This window comes from Cheilinus undulatus, linkage group 1 (assembly GCF_018320785.1).
Source record: "Cheilinus undulatus linkage group 1, ASM1832078v1, whole genome shotgun sequence".
In the NCBI taxonomy this organism is placed as follows: Eukaryota; Metazoa; Chordata; class Actinopteri; order Labriformes; family Labridae; genus Cheilinus; species Cheilinus undulatus.
In genome coordinates this window covers 15,312,970-15,332,610 of record NC_054865.1, presented here as the reverse complement: position 1 = coordinate 15,332,610, position 19,641 = coordinate 15,312,970, and the positions used below count along the sequence as shown (strand labels likewise).

Sequence of the window (19,641 nt, the reverse complement as noted above, 5' to 3'; positions counted from 1 at the left end):
GCTGAATGGGTTCACATTAAACCTTTAACAAACATGATTACTTTTCATACCTTTGATTATGTAACCATTTTTCAACCTGCATCAATGATACAACTGTGGCACAGCAGCATGGGACCAGTTCATACTGCTCTGTTTTCTTGTAAAGAAGCAAAGAAATATGAAGTATAACACTAGACATCTGGTGAGAGCTGGCCTGTAGCCAGACGAGGGGTAGGGTGAGTTGTTGGGTGCTGTGCTCGCCTTGTTTGCCCTCCCCTCGTCCTCCCTCTGTCCAGCCCTCCCTCTCTCCTCAGCTCTGAGTGCTGCTGGCAGAGACTGTACAGATCAAAGCATGTACAGCACAAACCGCAGGCCTCCTCACACTGCAAGAGGTCTGCACTGAAACACGAGAAGGGCCAACAAGACTCGCCAAGCACGAGCACAGAAGCCTCCGATTTAGAGCAGGTAGCCAAATGGGTAACCAGTGATAATGGTTGTCTATTTTTTATTGTCCTACAAAGGCAGATTGCAGAGCTTTAAAGAATGTAATATAAACAGTATAGGCTCTTAAGGTTCCATACAAAGGAGATTTTATTTTTCACAATTACATATACAGTTCCCTCCAAAAGTATTGGAATGGTGGGCCCAATTCCTTCGGTCAGCCCTACACATGGCAATGTCTGGCTGACTAAGTCTGTTGGTAAGTAACTGAGTGATCCTTTTGTATAAGCCATATAATATAGAGTTGTGTTTGCTTGTTCTGAATGCTGTCAGTGATGGCTGCCTCCACTGTGTTAACTAGAGCCATACATACAGAATTGTGCTATGGGCAGAGTTTATTTGTGCTGAAAGCCCTCTAATATTTGCCTCCACTGCTCTAAATACTCAGATATAGCTTTAGCATGGCCTCTGTTTAACCAGAACTGGGCCACATTTCTGTATGACAAAGAATAAAGGCAATCATACAAGCTTTTCATGTTGGGAAAGATGTTTCCACTCCTCTGCTGACCTGCTTTGGCATGACTATGTGATAGTTGAGGGGAAAAAAGTAACTTGTTGTGTGAATGCTTGTGTACACTTGCTGCTTGGAGTGATTAGCTCTGAATTAATCACAGCAGCACTTCAGTAAAAACTGGACATTTCTTTATTTAAACAAGTGAACACAGCAACACTAAAAGCTTTCTGTAACAGAAAGGGTGTTTTTGCTCTTCTGCCAAACTGCTTCAACGTGTGTGTGACAGTTAAAGGGGGGAGAGGATAACTTGTTGTGCTTGTATTTACAGCTGCTAGCCGAACGTTAGCTCAGCCTTAGCCAGACCAACACATTTCTTCATTACAGTTAGCACTGAGCAACATGGAAGCTTTCTGCGACAGAAAACGAGGTTGTTTAGGTTAGAAAACAGGTTGTCTCCTGTCATGCTTTGGCATGATTATGTGGTAACTATGGGGAAAGGTTGTTACAGCTAGTGAGTTGTTGTGTCCCAGTTATTAACTCTAGCAGGCCTGCTAGTCATTAGCTGGGACTGCGCCGCAGTGGCACTTTTATCTAAACCAGACTACATGTCTAAATCCAAACAAGCACAGAGAGCAACACTGAAAGCTTTCTGTGACAGAAAAAAATGTTCTCGCTTCACTCCCGGTCTGTTTTGGCATGGCTTTCCGATCATGGCAGTGGGCTTGTCCCGTTTAGTCCGCCATTAGCTGTTAGCTTGGATGTCGCTGTAGGACCACTGCTGCTGTTCTTGTCGAAACCAGGACACAGAGCCACACCAACAGCTTGTCTTGTGCAGAGGAGAGGTTTTTGCCCCGTTCTTGTAGTGTTGTCTTCCCTTTGTGAAGTAATAATACAGAGAAAATACAGAGAGCTTCAGCTGAGTCGATATGCGTCTGTGTTTAAACAATCAGATGCGGTAGAACAAAAGCAGGAGGGGAGGGGGGATGACGCTGCTCAGGGTTCATCTCCACACACACAGAACGAGCAAGACAGAGAGAGACAGGGCATCATGTAGCTTTTTACATTTCAGAAACCACTTACTATAACTTTGGCTAAAAATAAACTAACAATCGTGAAAAGTTCACTCTGCCAGAACACACATTTCAGACAGGCATTTCAACAGGCATCCCAGATAGTTGCGGTCAGCCATATACTAGGTTTTTACCTAGACTTGTTTTTGTTGTAGACTGAAAGCATTTGGTTTTGACACAAAAGATGAATATGAGACAAGAAATCAATATTTCAGTTTTATTTCCAGGTATTTAAATCTGGATCTGATTCACCACATAGGAGAGCTTTATTTGTAATGGAACACCACATTTTTAGGTGAGCAAAAGTACTGGAACAGAGAGACTTGAACTAGATTAAAGTGTATAAGACTTAATATTTAGTTGCAAATCCTTTTCTTGCAATTACTGCATCAAGCCTGTGACCCACTGACATCAACAAACTTGCATTCTTCTTTTGTGGTGCTTTTCCAGGCTTTCACCATGGCCTCTTTCAGTTGGTGTTTGTTTTGGGGGGTTACTCCCTTCAGTCTCCTCTATAGCAGGTTAAATGCATGATCTATAGGGTGCAAGTCTGGAGATTGACTTGGCCAGTTTAAAACCTTCCACATCTTGTCCCTAACGAACTCCTTTGTTGTTTTGGCAGTGTGTTTTGGGTCATTATCTTGCTGCATGATGAAGGATCTCACAATTTGGTTGCATCTTTCCTTAAATTGGCCAACAAAATGTTTCTGCAGACTTCTGAGTTCATTTCTGCAACCATCATGTGTTACATCATCAATGAAGATTAATGAGCCTGTCCCAGAAGAAGCTATGCAAGCCCAAGCCATGACATTATCTCCACTGTGTTTCACAGATGAGCTTGTATGTTTGGGATCATGAACAGATCCTTTCTTCTCCAAACTTTAGCCCTTCCATCACTGGTTAAGGTTCATCTTTGTCTCAACAGTCCATAAAACTTTGTCCAAGAATGTTTGGAGCTCTCCTCTGTACTTTTTGGCAAATTCCAGCCTGGCCTTCTTGTTCTTCTTGCTAATGAGTGGTTAGCATCTTTTGGTGTACACATTCAAGCTGAAATTTCCATCCGTCATATATTTTTTCAGAAAAGGCTTGATTTTATGCGAAATTTTGCATCAGTTCAAGTCATTTAAATGGGTGACTGATAATTCAAAACATTACCTGCTGATTCGTCCTCACTTGCTCACATCTGCCGGACCCCTCCTCTCTCGCTCCCTCTCTCGTACCGAAACCTCACTTCAAACACCAAAGTTTGCTCATTTATTATGTGGATATCAACCATGGAAATATGACAGATAAAGGCATTAATTGTAACCTACTCGCAGGTCATAACAGAGACTGAATTATAAAGTTGCTCTCCGTTTCTCCAACTTGGATCAGCGCTTTGATGCATGAGCAGGTGCTGTATGAAGCTCTCTGTCATGATGGATCCATCAGAATTTTAAAGGAGTGTCAGAGACACTGCCTCACAGTACAAAACAATTTACCACATTCTACGAATTTTCGCAGTGAATGCAAACAAAAATTATTGGGCCTAGTGTGCAAGGTTCGCGTGCGTGACATTTTGTGCGAGGCATTTTTGTGCCTTTATTTGATAGATGAGGACAGTGGATAGAGTCGGAAACAGGGACGAGAGCGAGGGAGAGACATGCGGCAAAGGGCCTCAGGCTGGATTCGAACCCGGGCCGTCCGCGTACATGGGACGCACCTTAAACCACTAGGCCACCTCTGCTCCACAAGCCTTATTTTGATGAAAGATGGAAAATCTAAAAACCTACGCTCAGCTCCACAAATATTTAATGACTGGCACCTTATTTCCACATCTCTTCTTGTCCTTCAGGCCTCAGCAGCAGTCATGTGACTGAAACTTTGAATTAAAAGCCTCCATGTTTGTATGAAATGGTACCTGAGCTCCTGACTACTGCAACATAAAAAAACAAAGCTTTAGTGAGCAAGTCTGTACACGGTTGAATTGAATCTGAATTCTGTATTAATATGTCCTCGATATCTACAGAATGACTTTTTGGTTGAATGGATCCTCCTGTGTTTCTGAATCAAGGAAGTTCTTCTCTTGTCCTTGATTTTTCTCTCTGTGTCTCAGATGAAGCCGTGCAGATCACAGGTTTGCTGAGCACTGAGAGGAACAGGACTGGCACATACTGTAGCCTCAGTGTCTGTCTCTGCACTGTTTCCCTGGTAACTTTGGCAGACAGGCTGTAATGTGTGTTATGTTGAGCCTTTGCTTTGTGCTGTAACTGTAACTGTGGTCATCTGCTGCTGGAGACTGAACATTATCTGAAGTTGGGAACAAAATGCTCAAAGACAGGAGACTTTTTTTTCTCTGACCTCATTAATTTACAACCAAAATGCCCCCCAAATCAATCTTATTCTTAAATGACCTCTTTCAAAACATAAACAGTGAGCTAGGAGACATTTTAGGTGTTATGAAAATGTCAGTAAGCAGTACTGATACTTTTAATTTAGTATTACATAACACTTATTGCATAAATCCATCTCAAATACTACAACATGGTGACACTATTGAGCAAAGAGGAGTTTAAAATAGCACAAGTATTGATGGTTTCAGGCTTCCCCACATAAAACTAACATGTTAAATAGTCAGGGGTGTTTCCACCCTCACTCTTTATCTGCTCAGGACAAAACTATGTCAGAACAATTCAGTTCATTTTGACAGAAACATGCTGCTAGATATGTCCAAACAAGAAATTCAGTGATATTACTGTGCAGTTTTGTTCAGTTAAGATATATTTCATTTACCTGTCTTCATCATAACAGATGAAGTGACAAGATATTTTATACAACAGGAGAAAATTCATCTGTGTTCAAACCAAGCAGCAGAAAATTTAGGATTTAAGCAGGAGTGTTAAAACATCCAGTTCCTCGAGTGTCCACTAGAGACTGGCTGCAAAAGCCCTATTAGCCACATCCACACCCACGTAAAAGTGACTTTTTTACATTAGAAATAAACACATCTACAGCCTGAATCAGGTAATGATTTGAGCTGAAATAGATATCTCTTAAATGGCACACACTGTACAAGGAGTTGATTTTTAAATAAGTCATCCATTTTGGTTTTCAGAAGGGTACAATTACTCATAATTAGGGGCGCTGCTGTTATCAGACCGTGCAAGTACACTGTGGCTGTTTGTCAGGAGGCTTGTGGCTGCCTTAGCTCCACCATTCTCTGATTTTTTTTTTTTCTCTTGTGGTTAAGTTAATGTCATAATCTTCAACTGATCTTAAGTTCCTTATTTTCTTTCAAAATAAAAGGTCTCTATCCAAACAGGCAGTCAATTTCCCTTAATAACACAAAATTACAAAATGAAAAAATACATTTATATCAAAACTTCTCTTTGTTAGGTTCTGTTTCTGTTAATGCCCTTTGTCCATTCCTCCAAGGAGGAAATGTGGACAACCTGACCAAGAGCATACCACCTCCATTACTTTAGATAGATTAAATGACCAGCCAAATATTTGTTCATTTTCTGGTCACTTTTACTTTGAAAGGCTGCTTGGCCTGCAGCTACTGTGTTTAATGTTGCTAAGCCACTGAGGGATTAAGCATGCTAGCTGCTTTTAAGGAGCCTTTTCTTCATAGCTAGCTTTATTTTTCCTGTGACATTCTTCAGCTCAGAAATTTTCAAATAGAACAGAAGAGACAGGGTTACATTACTGATTTAAATATAAAACTGTAGTCTTTCACAACATTACGCACCATTGAAATGAACAATCTTTTATTTTGATACATGTTTTCTTACAGCTTTTAGAACAGATCTGGTATAGTGTATGGCAGGGGTCACCAAATGGCGGACCGCGGTCTGGGTCCGGACCCAGAGCTATCCGATACAGACCTGGACCCGGACCTACAATCATTAGAAAGACAAAGACAGTAGACGGAAAGATGAGTGAGCTGAGACAAGGAGTCTAGGGCCCTATGGTTTCTGCGTTTCGCAGACAGAATCACGGAATTGGCAAATAAAAACGGAATCTACCATTTAATGTGGACATCATGAAAATTTGAATGAATTTGACTGAAATGCTGTTTTTTATTAAGAGGAATGTATATCTGAGGCATATGTTCTGGGGGGACACTAATGCATGGCACAACTTGTGCTTGCACTCACCCCGCCCAGTCCTAAAAAATAACAGCATGTCAAAGCAGCTGCTCGAAACACCAGCAAACAGTAGCTCAACGCAGGGCAGTACAGGGTGACATAATGTTGAACCTTCAAGAAAACCCATCCGTACTATGAGTTATTTTACCTAACCACTCCTGAGAGTCACGGAGAGACTCTGCGCGAGGCACAGACACACCTCTCACCTACTCACCCCTTGAGGGCTTTAAACTCGAGACTCGAGTGCCCGCAGTCTAAATGATGTTCCATTCAAGTATCAATTAGCTTAATAATTCCTACCATAGATACTGTAGTTCACTTGGTTGCTTAACTACGGTGGCAGAGAGGTCTCACACGAATACAAATTCAAAACGCTTTGCAAAAAGAAAAACACGACATTTGAGAAAAACACAAAAACAAAAGTTCACAACACAAATACAAAAACTTGCTGCAGCGCATGAATACAAACACTCAGCGCCGTGCATGGATACATAAACTTGGCACAGCGCGGAGGCAAACAGATTCCACAACAGCACAAAAATACAATAACTTGGCGCAGCAGATGCAAATAAACAGTCACAACACAACGGAAATGGGGCCATTATTAGGGACGGACCTGCTAAGCTGCCAACGGCTCCGTTAGCAATAAAGTTACGTACCATAAGGCAAACTAACTGAAGACATGCTTGGATCGAGTATTTAAAGTAAGTAAACACTGTTCGTTCATCAGCTCCACTTCTTGCACATTTTATTTTGTAATTGATAAGCTTTGTAAGTAATTTTAACCGGCAAACAGCGCGGACAGCTACGTTTGGGGTCCGATATGCATGACGTAAGCTGTCAGATGAATGAATGGACTTGATCAATTTGATTTAGATAGTTGCTTACATACATATTAAACTGTACAGGAGGTTACAGTTATTAAAAATCATGAAAAACACACTACAAATTACTTACTGTGAGTACAGAAATTATTTTGAGTAGCAGTGTTGTACGCAACTTTATTGCTAATGGAGCCGTTAGCAGGCTAGCAGGTCCGTCCCTAATAACTTCCCACTTCCATTGTGTTGTGACTTTTGCATCTGCTGCGCCAAGTTGTTGTATTTTTGTGCTGTTGTGGAGTCTGTTTGCCTCCGCGCTGTGCCGAGTTTATGTATCCATGCGCGGCGCTGTTTGTATTCATGCGCTGCAGCAAGCTTTTGTATATTTATTGTGAACTTTTGTTTTTGTTTTTCTCAAATGTCGTGTTTTTTTTTTTTTGCAAAGCATTTTGAATTTGCATTCGTGTGAGACCTCTTGGCCACCATACTTAATGAGCCAATACGTGTCTGCATTAGCGCAGTCTAATATGAAGCAGACACACAGCGAGGATGGAGGGAGATGTGGAAAGAAAAGTTACAGTCAGGAGTAGAACACAATGCAGCATCAAACTGCATGTACTGTTACAGACTGTGAGAGAAAAGAAAAGTTAAGGTAACAGGTTTACTTTTAACCATTTAACTTTAATGTGACCTTATTAACTTACTATCACTCTGAGAGAACAGAAGGATTTCTTCATTTACATTAGAAACATCAGTTAGGATGTGATTAGACACATGGATGTGTCTTACGTTGGAAGTATCTGACTGTTACAGGGGTTATAGATATTTTATGTCAGGGTTATCAAAACTGTGGCTCATGGGTCAACTGTGGCCCTTTTTCAATACATTTAAGGTTGTTTCTATTTAATTAGTGAACATTTTATTTATTTACATAAACAGGGCACTCTTTTTTATGGTAAAATTAGTGGAAAGGGCCCTAAATAGGGCCCTAAAGGAGAGATGCACGGACACAGAAACGGGTGAGCTGTAGACAAATTTTCATATTTTATCACGCAACAAGTCCCTGAAATTGCCCCCAGATCCACATATCACACTGTAGTTAGACATTATGATGTTCCTGACTTTTCATTTAATATATTTTCCCTGACTGGACCTCTTTGAATTTTAATTGATTAACCCTGGTGTATGGTATGAATGAAATAACAAGCAAAGGATGAACATGAGGCCGAATGACTTTGACCTTTGACCTCCAAAGTCTCATCAGTTTATCCTTGAGTGAGACTCAGAGACACTTGTGCAAGGTTTGCAGGAAATACCTCAAGGTCTTCTTAAAATATTGCATTCACAATTGGGGGATGAGCATGAGGTACAATGACCCTTACCTGTGACCTTTCAAAAATAAACTAATCAGTCAGTCCTTGAGTCAGGGTGGACATTTGCTCAAAATTGCTTAAAGCACTCTTCAGTTACAGTATTGCATCCCCAAGCAGGTGGTAAGAATAATGATTTTGACCTCTGACATTTAAAATCTGCCCAGTTAGTCCTTGAACCAGGGACAAGGATGGGATGAGCAAAAGAACCAAAGACCTTGATCTTTTAATTTTGACCTCAAAGTCTAATCAGTTTATCCTTGAGTGAGAGTCAGAGACATTTGTGCAGAGATTGAAGAAAATACCTCAAAGTCTTCTGAAGATTTCGCAATAAGCATGAGGGCCAAAGACCCTGACCAGAGAATGGGGTTTTTCACTTTGTTTTCACTTTGATTAGGGATGAACAATTTGCAAAAATAATCAAATTGCTATTTTTTTCCGAAATATTTAGATTTCATATTTACTCATTTTAAATGTGTCATCTTATGTATTGTTCAAGAAACACAAGCAAAAAACATCTGATATTATAACCAGCACAACAGTAGATCAATTAAACTACTGTAGATTCAGAAGTTTCTGAAAAAATAACTTCTTACTGACACTGGAATGTTTGCATGATGTGTATAGCATAACATCCCTGCTGTAAAAAATAAGGTATTTAACTGGTATTTTGACACATTTCAGGCTAAAAACATATTGTACTGTCTGCAATTTTAAAAACTGCAGCAGACCATATTGCAATTTAATCTAATTTTAGATAAACTGCCCTGCCCTAGTGGAGATAAATGAGAGAAAAAATAAATTTGATCAACTGTAGGGTCAGACTGCTACATGATAAAACTGAAAACAAGTGAAAGTGGTCTGAAAACTTCCTGAAAGATATTACATATCCACTACTGAATAAATTATTAAACTGCCCTTTTTGGTTTCAATCTGAGCAGAATTTCATCTACTTTTGAATCATCACTCTAGTTTTTATGGTTTATTTTTTTTAATTTAGACATTACTAACACTGCTACTTTTCTTGATCCTGTGTACCCTCTGTGTTTGCACACTGCCCTGTAGTCTAATTAGGAGAGACCTGCATGAGCTTCCAGCTTATGAGCATATGGCTTTCATCAGTTTAAGAACTCAGGTGCGAACAATTCAGTAGTTTAAGAACACAATGAATCTGATCAAGATTCATCTGATTTTTATTGAGAAAACTAATAGCAAAAGTAAGGTTATCGGTGAATGAGGCCCAGTGACTTCTTGACTTTCATGTGCATGAGCAGTAGATTTGATCCTACACACAGATCATTTCCACTCTACAAAAAAAAACAACACTCTGTTGGACCAAGTTTAACATCAAGATAGAACGAACCATCAGTCAGGACTCATCTAACTACAGATGTCTAAGTCAGCATTGAAGCATTCTGCGAGTCAGACATTTGTAGCTCATTGTGACTCACCTATATACAGCGAGGAGTCCTTCCGATGCACATGGTCGTCAATGTAGGACACTCCTAGAGGCTGGACCGGCGTGGCTCCAATGCCCAGCAGAACCTGGGCCCCGATCAGCAGAAGGTACATCATGTTGGTGTTGGCTCTGTTGCCACATTTAAACCCAGAGTCTCTGTTCTCTGACCTGGAGATGTTTGAGCAGACATCTCTGCCGTCCTCGGCGTGCCACGAGTCCCCAGCCTCATACTCGTACTGATGAGTCAGGAACTCCGGCAGGGCTGACAGCAGTGCCCCCAATGCCATGACAATACCTCCACAGCCAATAAGGCGGGGCCTGTGGGCCTTGGCGCCAAAGTAGCTGACAAACAGGATGAGGGCCAGGTTGCCGATTTCAAAGCTGCTGGCGATGACGCCCACATCAGCACTCTGGAGGTTGAAGCGTCTCTCCAGAGTGGTCAGGACACTCACCTAGCAGAGAGAGACAGAGCAAGAGTTTTAAAGGGAAAGTCTGGATATTTTTTCCCGTATTGATACTGTTGTAGCCCATTAAGAGGAATCACTATTAATTTCATTCTGGATCATAATCAGATAAAGAACCCTTCTTCAGAAATCTGTGTGACATAATAAACAGGAGAGTAAGCCCGTGCTGCTATTCATTCATTAATGCACGGTACGAGCAGCCATCTGCGACTCGTACCAACAACAGCAACCTGTTGATGTCACACAGAGCTGCTGCTTCCCTTCCCCTCCTCAAAAACAAGCCTGAGGCTATCCTGATGCCAACAAGGGGGAAAGGGACGTGTGCATGTGCGTAGCTTCAGGCAAGAAAACCTCACACAGCTGTTCTAATTATAAGACGGACACAAACACGTCGTAGCAGCTGTGCTCTGGGTCTGTGTGAGAGAGTGATGAACTAGTACTTGTGCCAAGCCTGTGTTCAGTAACATCCAGGAGTGACGATACGAGGTTGGCCAGGAGTTATTTTAAACTTTTATTAATCATTCATTAAAAGCAAAACCTGCAGTGTCAGCTCCAGGACTTTTAGGAGAACTTTCTAGATAAAACAGAGAATCATGCAGGAGAAGTCATGTATAAAATCTGTTCATTTTCTTCTTAATCATCCTGTATTTCCTGCAGCACCAAATTTTAAATCAACATAAAACACTAAGAAGTCACAGGAAAACTTTTAGAGTGGAGTACTGTCTCTTTCTTTCTTAGGTGTTTCCACTGTCAAAAGTAGGGAAAGGTTTCAAAATAACTGATCTGTCCGCCCCACTTTTGGCACCCCTCTGATTGGGTACCAAGTGCACCTGTGTGATCATAGTGATCTTTCTGTGTAAACACAAGCAAGATCAAGATTTAACACACCCAACCTCCCCACTCTAATGAGCCAAACTGCTTTATGGAAATGCACTGTCACTGTCTAAGCTTACATCGCTCAGTAATGCAGCTGTTTCACTCTATATGACTGATGTCTGGAAACAACGTTGAAAAGGTGTTGGCTTACAGCAGATGCCCATGCTGAATGTAGGCTGCCAACCATGTCACACATTGGGACCTGTACCTGGATTCCTGTTAGCTGAACAAACAGTTCTTCCTGTACACCTTTTTTTAGGTGGGCAGAGACCATAGACTGTAGAAAGAATTGGACAAAGCCTGTGTGACGTCTGCCGTCTGCTTACAACAGGTGGACTCAAACAGCTTTTGAAGCCAATCTGGGGCGGGCTCATATTGAAATTGCTGTCTCAACTGGACTTTGGATCAACCTAACGGCAGACAAGAGCCCACCCACTGAGCTCGACTTCCTGTCAGCTCAGCTAGCACTAAAGCCGGCCTTCTGGAGGTAGCTTCTGCCTGTCAAGCTATCTGTCAATAACAATAAGACATGCCAATCAACGCGGTGAGGTTTTTCCTAAATATAATCAAAATGATTGTGATACAAAAAAATTCACCCCACATGAAGACATTAGCCAATAAGACACGTTTGTTTTTTTGAACCAGGCTGTAAAACAGTTTATTCATAGTGTAGAAATGTTTTTTAAACATGTTTTCAGATGGGACTTCAGGTGTTCCTGCAGCCAGTCTCAAGTGGACACTCGTGGTATTGCATTTTTGCACTTCCACATTGGCTCTAGTTTTCAGGACCGGAGGTTGCCGCTTGGCAGAGACCCACATGTGCATAGGATGACCTCACCCTTGCCCATTGTTGCCACTGGATCTGAATTGAACTGATTCACAGTGAATGTTATTTGGCCATCCATAAATGCACCAAACACCTGAAAACTTCAACGCATTTTCAGGATGAGCTGCTTGTGTCCATTCAATTAAATCCAAGTCAATTTAATTCAGTTCAACCATATGACCACATAGTTATGTTGTTTCCAAACCACTAAGAACGATTAATACATTTATAAGTACGAATCCCAAGTAATTACCATCATTTATAAAGCATCTTTTCATATTCTAAATATGTAAATATACAGGTGAATCTCAAAAAATTAGAATATCGTGTAAAAGTTCATTTTCAATCGTGATTTACCTCAAAAAGTTAAACTTTTATATATTCAAAATTCATCTCTGACAAAGTGAAACATTTTAATAGTAACTTTTTGTTCAATTTTGATTATTACAGCTTACTTCTCACAAAAAAAATCCACTATCTCAAAATATCAGAATATTGTGGAAAAGTCAAATTTACAAAGGTTTCCTGAGCCTTCTTTCTCTCCCTGTGGTTCAGTTAACACAACCACAATCATGGGGAAGACTGCTGTCACCCTCCACAAGGAGGGTAAGTCACAGAAGGTCACTGCTAAAAGGCCTGGCTGTTCTCAGAGGCTGAATCAAAGCATATTTATGGAAAGTTGACATGAAGAGAAAAGTGTGGTAAGAAAAGGAGCACAAGCAACAGGGATGAGCTCAGCCTTCAGGGGATTGTTATCAAAGCAGATTCAAGAACAACTGAGGCCATTTTGTCTGATGGCCAAAAAGCTCCATTTTGGTCTCATCAGACTAAAGAACTTTCTTCCTCTTGACTGTGGAGCCTCCCACATGCCTTTTAATGAACTCTAGGCCAGATTTAATCTGGATAAAAAAAAACAGAGAGCTTTGACTGGAGAAGAACCCGGCCAACTGTTGTTGTATGCAGAGTCTCTCCCAACACACATGCTAAAGCTTGTAACTCCTTCATAGTAGTCATAGGTGTCCTGGTGGTCTCTCTCACTAGTCTCCTTCTTAAACAGTCAGTATGTGAAGGACAGCCTGATCTAGGCAGATTTACACATGTGCCATATTCCTTCAATATCTTGATGATGGATTTAACTGGACTTCAAGGGAAGTTCAATACAGAACAATTCTTTTTGACCATCCCCAACTTCTACTTTTCAATCACCTTTGTTCTGATTTGTTTGGAGTGTTCTTTTGTCTTCATGGTGTAATGGTAGCCAGGAATACTGATTAACCAGTGACTGAAGCTTCCAGACACAGGTCTCTTGATACCACAATTACTTGAGAAACATTCACTGCACTAAACTGATCCCAGTTTCAATAATTGTGAGACTACTAGCACCAATTGTTCCACTGAATTAGGTCAGTTGCTTTAAAGGGGGTAAATATTTATGCAGTTACTTTTTTGTCAAAAGCTAAATCATATTGAGTATAATTGATCAATTAAATCAATGAAAGGGTAACCAAAGGGATGAATACTTTTTATTGGCACTGGGCCAAGAATGAATGATGTTTGGACAGTGAGCTGTGCAATGTGACGCCACATCTGATGCTTGCATGCCATTTGAACATAGTATCTAGAGAAAATGACCACTGCAGATTATATTTTTATCAAAAAGTGAGGAAAAGAGAATAGTGTACCCTGTCCTCAGTCATGGCTGACTAGACCTGACCTCAGTGAAACACTCAGAGTTGTCTGAGCAGTCTTAACAGTTACACAGATGTTAGCTCCCCTCTCTACAAAAAAGGACAATCACTGTGTTATTCACTTCTAAAATAGGAAGACGGCTGTCACGGCTCTATTATTTCAACTGTGAAACACTAACCTAGATCTGTCAGCACACAGTGCAGCACACATGGTGGATCAGACAGATAAAAAACGTTAAAGCCTGACAATTAAACACTCTGAAAAGGTTTCACATCTTATCTATACACTAAACCATAGAGAGCCGTTGACGGGTGATGATCGGTTGTTAAAGCTTCTAAAGATTTACTGTTTTTTAGTAAAGGAGATAATGTGCTACTGAAGGGAGAGGGTAAAATAAAAGCAAGCTGTGAAGGGAGGGATAAAAGATGATGAAATGAACAATATATTTCACAGCGGAGAGGACAGGAAGTGGCTCTACTCTGTTTTTTTGTCTGCAGCATGATTTGCTAAAGGTGCACTTTTGGGTTGAGAAGCTGTTTTAAAGGAAGAAATCACTGCAGTCTTCAAGGTGAACACTAATACGCTTTAAATTTGTGAGTGCCGCAAAACACATTAAAACCAAACAGGTCGTGTTTCTGCCAAGCTGCAGAACGACTGACGAGTTCAACGAGGCCTCTTTAATGACGACACAACAAGCAAGTCTGTGTTTGGTCAAACTGGAGGGCTATTGTTTTCATGCAATTTGGACTTTTCTTCTGTTTTCTCTCATCCCAACCAGCGGGCACTGGCTGGATATAACAGAGTGAAATCACTGACCTTGACTGTCTCTCTGGTTTTGTTCAATGAAACTGGGTATTTTGCCAAATGTCTCTCATGTAGGATTTAATCCAGCCTGCATGTGCAGTTATTCATAATCAAAACAATGCTGATGCATATCAGTGGAGCTGGCTTTGATCAGCTGAAGGTACCACTAATGCACTTTGAAGTAGTGACTGGAGCAAAACACATTAAAACCAACATTCGCCTGGTTCTGCCAAGCTGCAGTTGTCTACAAACACATGAACAGTCCAAACAAAGCTGCCTTTATGACACTGTAACATGCCAATATCATAAGCTTTTACTCAGTACTCAAGATCTTGGAGATGTAGTAGGTTTTACATGCAATTTTGAATCCTCTTTTTTTTGTCATCTCATACTAACCAGTGAGAATTGGGAAGATATTGGTCCAAGGCAAAAATATACAGCAGGCCCTTAAATCAGGGCACAGCCCCATTAGTAAATATGAGCAGTAGTTTACGAAAGTTAAAAAAAGACATGTCAAATTTGATCATTTACTTAATTTACAAAATTCACATTAGTGTTATTTTCTAGTTTTGAATACAAACACCATAAAAATATTGTGTTCTCTAAGTTTAAACATGAGGAACATCTACAGACAGGAAATCATTTTCCTCTGATGAAATTCTCATGCACATTTGGGTTTCAAAACCATAATAAAGCAACATCTTATATTAAAAATGAAGTGTTGTATCCATTATTATCCTGTATGTACTTGAGGATAGTGGTCCCAAACTGGCAGCACAAGGGCCACATTAGGCCCTTCGGAAAATTCAGAAAATACGAGGGGGAAAAAAAATGTTGTGATCAATATCACTAATTACTCAGTGCTGCAGACTCCTAGCATCATCTAGCTAGATGGAGACAAGAGTCTTGAAGAGTCTTGCTTTCAACTGAAACAGTGATAGACCATCAACTGAGTAAATAAATAAATAAATAAAGCCACCGAGAGATGATGAGCCATTCACAAATGAGCCTGCGCTACAGAACGTCTCTTTAACATTGCTGTGATCCCTATTTCCCGTTTGACTGCCAGTTTCCTTTCCCCTTCCTTTGTCATTATTTAATCCACATTTGAAAAGCTAAACTTGTACCAAGTAAAGAGACGTTACACAACCAGCTCTAGTGAGCTGGGTCAAATTTTCTGGATCTCATAAATTAGACAGATTTCCCGCCACGACAAGCGAGGCTGGAGGTTAGCGAGATGGACATCAGCTGAGGAAACATGGGAAAGATCAGAGTTTAATGAGCTTAACCATGACAAACTGTACCGAACCAAACTGGACCACTTTGGGGAAACAGATCCATACACCAGTGCTGACTTTAGACTCAAGCTTTGAATAATTCCTGCCTGCTGCTCTTTCTCTGAGTTTTTTTTTAAATGTTCTAAAATCTTTTGCCTGAATATTTCAACACTTTCGAGACACAAAAATTGCTGAAGAATCAAAAATGTTTTTATTTCTGCACTTTGAATGTTTGGCATAGTCGTAAAAAGCTGAAAATATGGCCTTTATTTTAGCCTTTCTCTATGCAGAAATCCTTTATTGCCCTCCAAGAGCAGTTCTCTGTTGTTGCCTATGAGTCAACACCAAAAACCTGTTTCCTTCACAGATTTTCCAACAATCAAAACACAGCATGTTAGCATCAAACCCAATGATGGGCAGCACAACAGTCGCAGAAAAATGTGGCTAAAATATCTCAGTTGCCCCCTTGTGGCTGTTTGCAGTAAAGGTGTTCTCAATGCTTCAGACTAAACTTTTTTAAAGAAAATCAAAATATTTTGACAATAATTTGTTAATTAGACCAAAATGTTTGTTTGAGTTTCTCGGAAAGTCTTGCCCCTAAAGTATCTGTCAGGAAAAAAACCCTGGCTATATAGTGAAACATTTCAAAGACAAGTAATGTTATCTGAGCATCAATGCGATCAAAGTAGCAGAAACACAAAAAAGGACACCAGTCTTAGATGCCAGTCTAATGCTGACATGCTCAGGAGAGCAGGTAGAAAGGATCAGCTGCTTTACACAGGAAAAGCAGCTGCACTTTCCCAGGCCTGATCCAGCTGGGTGCCCAGGACCCGGCAGGCTGGTCCAGACGCTGGGGGTGATTACATACGTCGTGGACGGGGAAGCTGGGAGGACACCTGGAGTGATGGGGCATGGGCCTGGCACAAGCCTTGAGGATAGCCACTGGGATTCCAAGGTTGAAGCGACAAAGTGCCAAATTGGCATATGCCCCCCATACCTGATGTGACGGGGCAGGATGACCATCCAAGTGAAGTTTTATTCTGTGGGAAACACTGCTAGGACCCCAGCAGTTGCTTTCCTTGAATGCTGGAAAGCAGCACCTCTGCAGTGACCTTGTCTATTTATCCATTTTTGGTGATTCAAGCTGTAAAGTTTGTAGGCCTGGATATTTCATGGAGATTCAAAGAGGCACTGATATATTTTCAAAGGATATAGAGCAAGGTTGTATGATGGTCTAGTTTATGTTGTATTCAAATAAATATCAAACCATAAGGGAGAGCAATGTTCAACAAGGTGATTAAAAATAGATACAGTAAGAAACACGTGGAACTATTTGGCCACATATTGGCTAGGATGGATTTGACTTTGTTTTTGTTGTTTTGCTATAAAAATGTCAGCATGCATAATATCAGCATAGCCTAAATGTAATGCGTATTTCCCAGCCCTAGCACTCTGTCAACAAAATTCCCCCCCTGAAGAGCCACATAAAGCCTGCTTGTGCAATTATTTATAGAGTCAAGACCAGGCTGACACCTATCAGAGGAGATGTCTCTGATCAGCTCACAGTGATCTGATTTAAGTGACATCTTTCATCTTCAGGCAGATTTACAGCAACACAGAGAGGCCAAGTCTGAGAGATTAATAGAGATCACCTCACAGACAAATAAGGGACTCATATAGCAGGTTCACTCTAATTTACTGGTATAAAATATGCTTTGCGTTTGCAAGTTTAACCTTGCATGTCTTCTGTCTGACTGGTCCTCACTACAGCTCATTTGATCATCACCGGACCAAACTCCTGGAATCATGACAAATGTATGATAAAACAAGCATGTCTGAAAATCCAACAAAGCAGTGGTCGCTTCTGTTGTGATGTTCACGTCATCTACAGGCCTGTATCCTCTGGTGTCAAAGGCCTCCTGCATTATGTAGCAGGATGGAGCTCTGGACCTGCGTTTCGTAACCTGCTCTCCAGCAGACCCTCCGTGTGCGCATATCAAATTCTCCAACAACAACGTGGAGCCGACGGCCGCCGTCACGCGCTTTGTGTCATGCAGATGGTGCAAAGGCCTGATGGATAATACGCAGCAAGTCATCAATCAGTGAAAGCAGCGCGTCCCACGGCTGCTATAGGATGTGATTATTCTAATGTGAGCAGAATAATGTGCTTATTAACCGCATCAGCTGAGACAGCGCGTCGTTCCTCACTGTCTGTCTGCCTGTGCCGGTTTGAAGGACGCTGCGTTAACCCCATGTTACCTGAGATCAACTGAGATACGACGATCCCCCAGACCAGCGCTGTGTCCGTCTGTGGAAACTCACCAGATAGGCTCCCACGGTGCCCTGAGCCAGCATGAGCGCACATTCCGATACCAGGAAGATCTTAATGTTGGAGAAACACGAGGTCTTCTTCTGGTTGTCATCCTGCTCCGGGTCGTCGGTGGTGCTGCTCCGCTCGGTGCAGATCTGGTTTTTAACCTGCATCCTTCGGCTCAGGCTCCGGTCGGCTTGGACGGCATGAAACTGAACGGGTCCAGTCCGGCGGGGAGCATCTGGTTGTGATGACGAGCTGCACTGCAGAAGAAGTGCGAATCTCCTGTCAATAGCCCGTCTAGGCTGGAAAATACAGCGAGAAATACTGCTGTCCACTCAGCATTACGCACAGTCCGTCAGCGACCTCTCTTCACCGCCAGTCCAGCCAGTGCGTCTCGGCTACATCATATGAAAATACGTAGCTGTGACGGTCTCTAATACCTCACGTAGGACTACAAGACGCTGTCTCTTCACATCCGGGTTGTTAGATCTCCACCCTGGACCGGTACCGACTGGATTAGGTTCCTCAGCCCGGTTCCGAGCCGCAGCTCTGCGTCCTTCAGGCGGCGTTGTGACGCTCCTCCTCCTTCTCCCATCCGTGGATCACAGCAGAGAGGGAGGTGTGACTTCTCTCCCTCTCCTCCTCTCCGTCACTTCCCAAACATCATCAGTCTACCTGCGCAGACTTTTAGCTTCATCATCACCACAGAAAAAGCAAAATATCACCAAAATAATCGCACAAAGACCCCAAAACACACCGAGACTTCACTCATCATTATAACCTGCCTGTTTATATCAAACTTAGATATCATTTTTACACACAAATGCAGCTCTGATTTCATATCATATTGACATCATTGTGGGTTCTACAGATAATTTTAAGACTATTTTTATTCTTTATTTGACTGTGTTTTTTTCTCTGATTTCTCAAACCATAATGTTATACAGTTTTTCTCTTACTCTTTGGTTTGATTCTCAAATGAGAGAAGCATTTTTGAATTCATACAGTTTTAACTTCTTAAGAATTAATCTGACCTGGACAACAGATTCAATTTTCTCATTCATTACAGCAAATTGCACTTTTTTGATTTCTGAATTAAAAAGTGAATTTTGCATTTACTCGAGTTATGTTTGTCTAATATTTCTAAAGATATTTCGGAGATTTTGTGCCTTTATTCAGACAGAGGATGACAGTAGATAGAGTCATAAACATTGATGATGGAGAGACAGAAATCAGGAAGGGAGCAAATGCAGTATGTGTGCAAAAGAGTGAGTACAATTCCTGACAAATCTGCACAAAAATCACCTTTACAAAGCTCAATGATCCAAACTCAAGCGCCGATTCTCAGTGAAATGATTAAACTGTTCACCACTAATGAACTTTCTTTCACTGCATGGGGAATGATCCATTTCATTATCAAAAACTGTCAGAGGAAGGTGTGAATACATGGAGTGTGTGATGTCTGCAGTGGTGAAGCCAGACTTGTTTATTCAACTCTCATAGTATTAAATTTAACATCATTTTCAAGTTGATCTAATTCTCCAGGGTTCTGAGTGAAATCAGCATAGTGTTCATATTTTAACCCTCTTATATTGTTCATTTTTAGC

The 19,641-nt window shown here is 41.2% G+C and overlaps 1 protein-coding gene across 1 annotated transcript in view; it reads right to left on the bottom strand.

The window, feature by feature from the left end:
* LOC121508032 (solute carrier organic anion transporter family member 3A1-like) overlaps positions 1 to 18,789 on the bottom strand; it is a 58,668-nt gene extending 39,879 nt beyond the window's left edge. The window contains exons 1-2 of the mRNA XM_041784504.1: positions 18,043 to 18,789; positions 9,777 to 10,236 (exon numbers count right to left, since the gene is read on the bottom strand). Coding sequence (XP_041640438.1) covers positions 9,777 to 10,236; positions 18,043 to 18,204 — 622 coding nt within the window. The 5' untranslated portion in view covers positions 18,205 to 18,789. The remainder of the gene's footprint in view (positions 1 to 9,776; positions 10,237 to 18,042) is intronic.
* Positions 18,790 to 19,641: the final 852 nt, after the last annotated feature.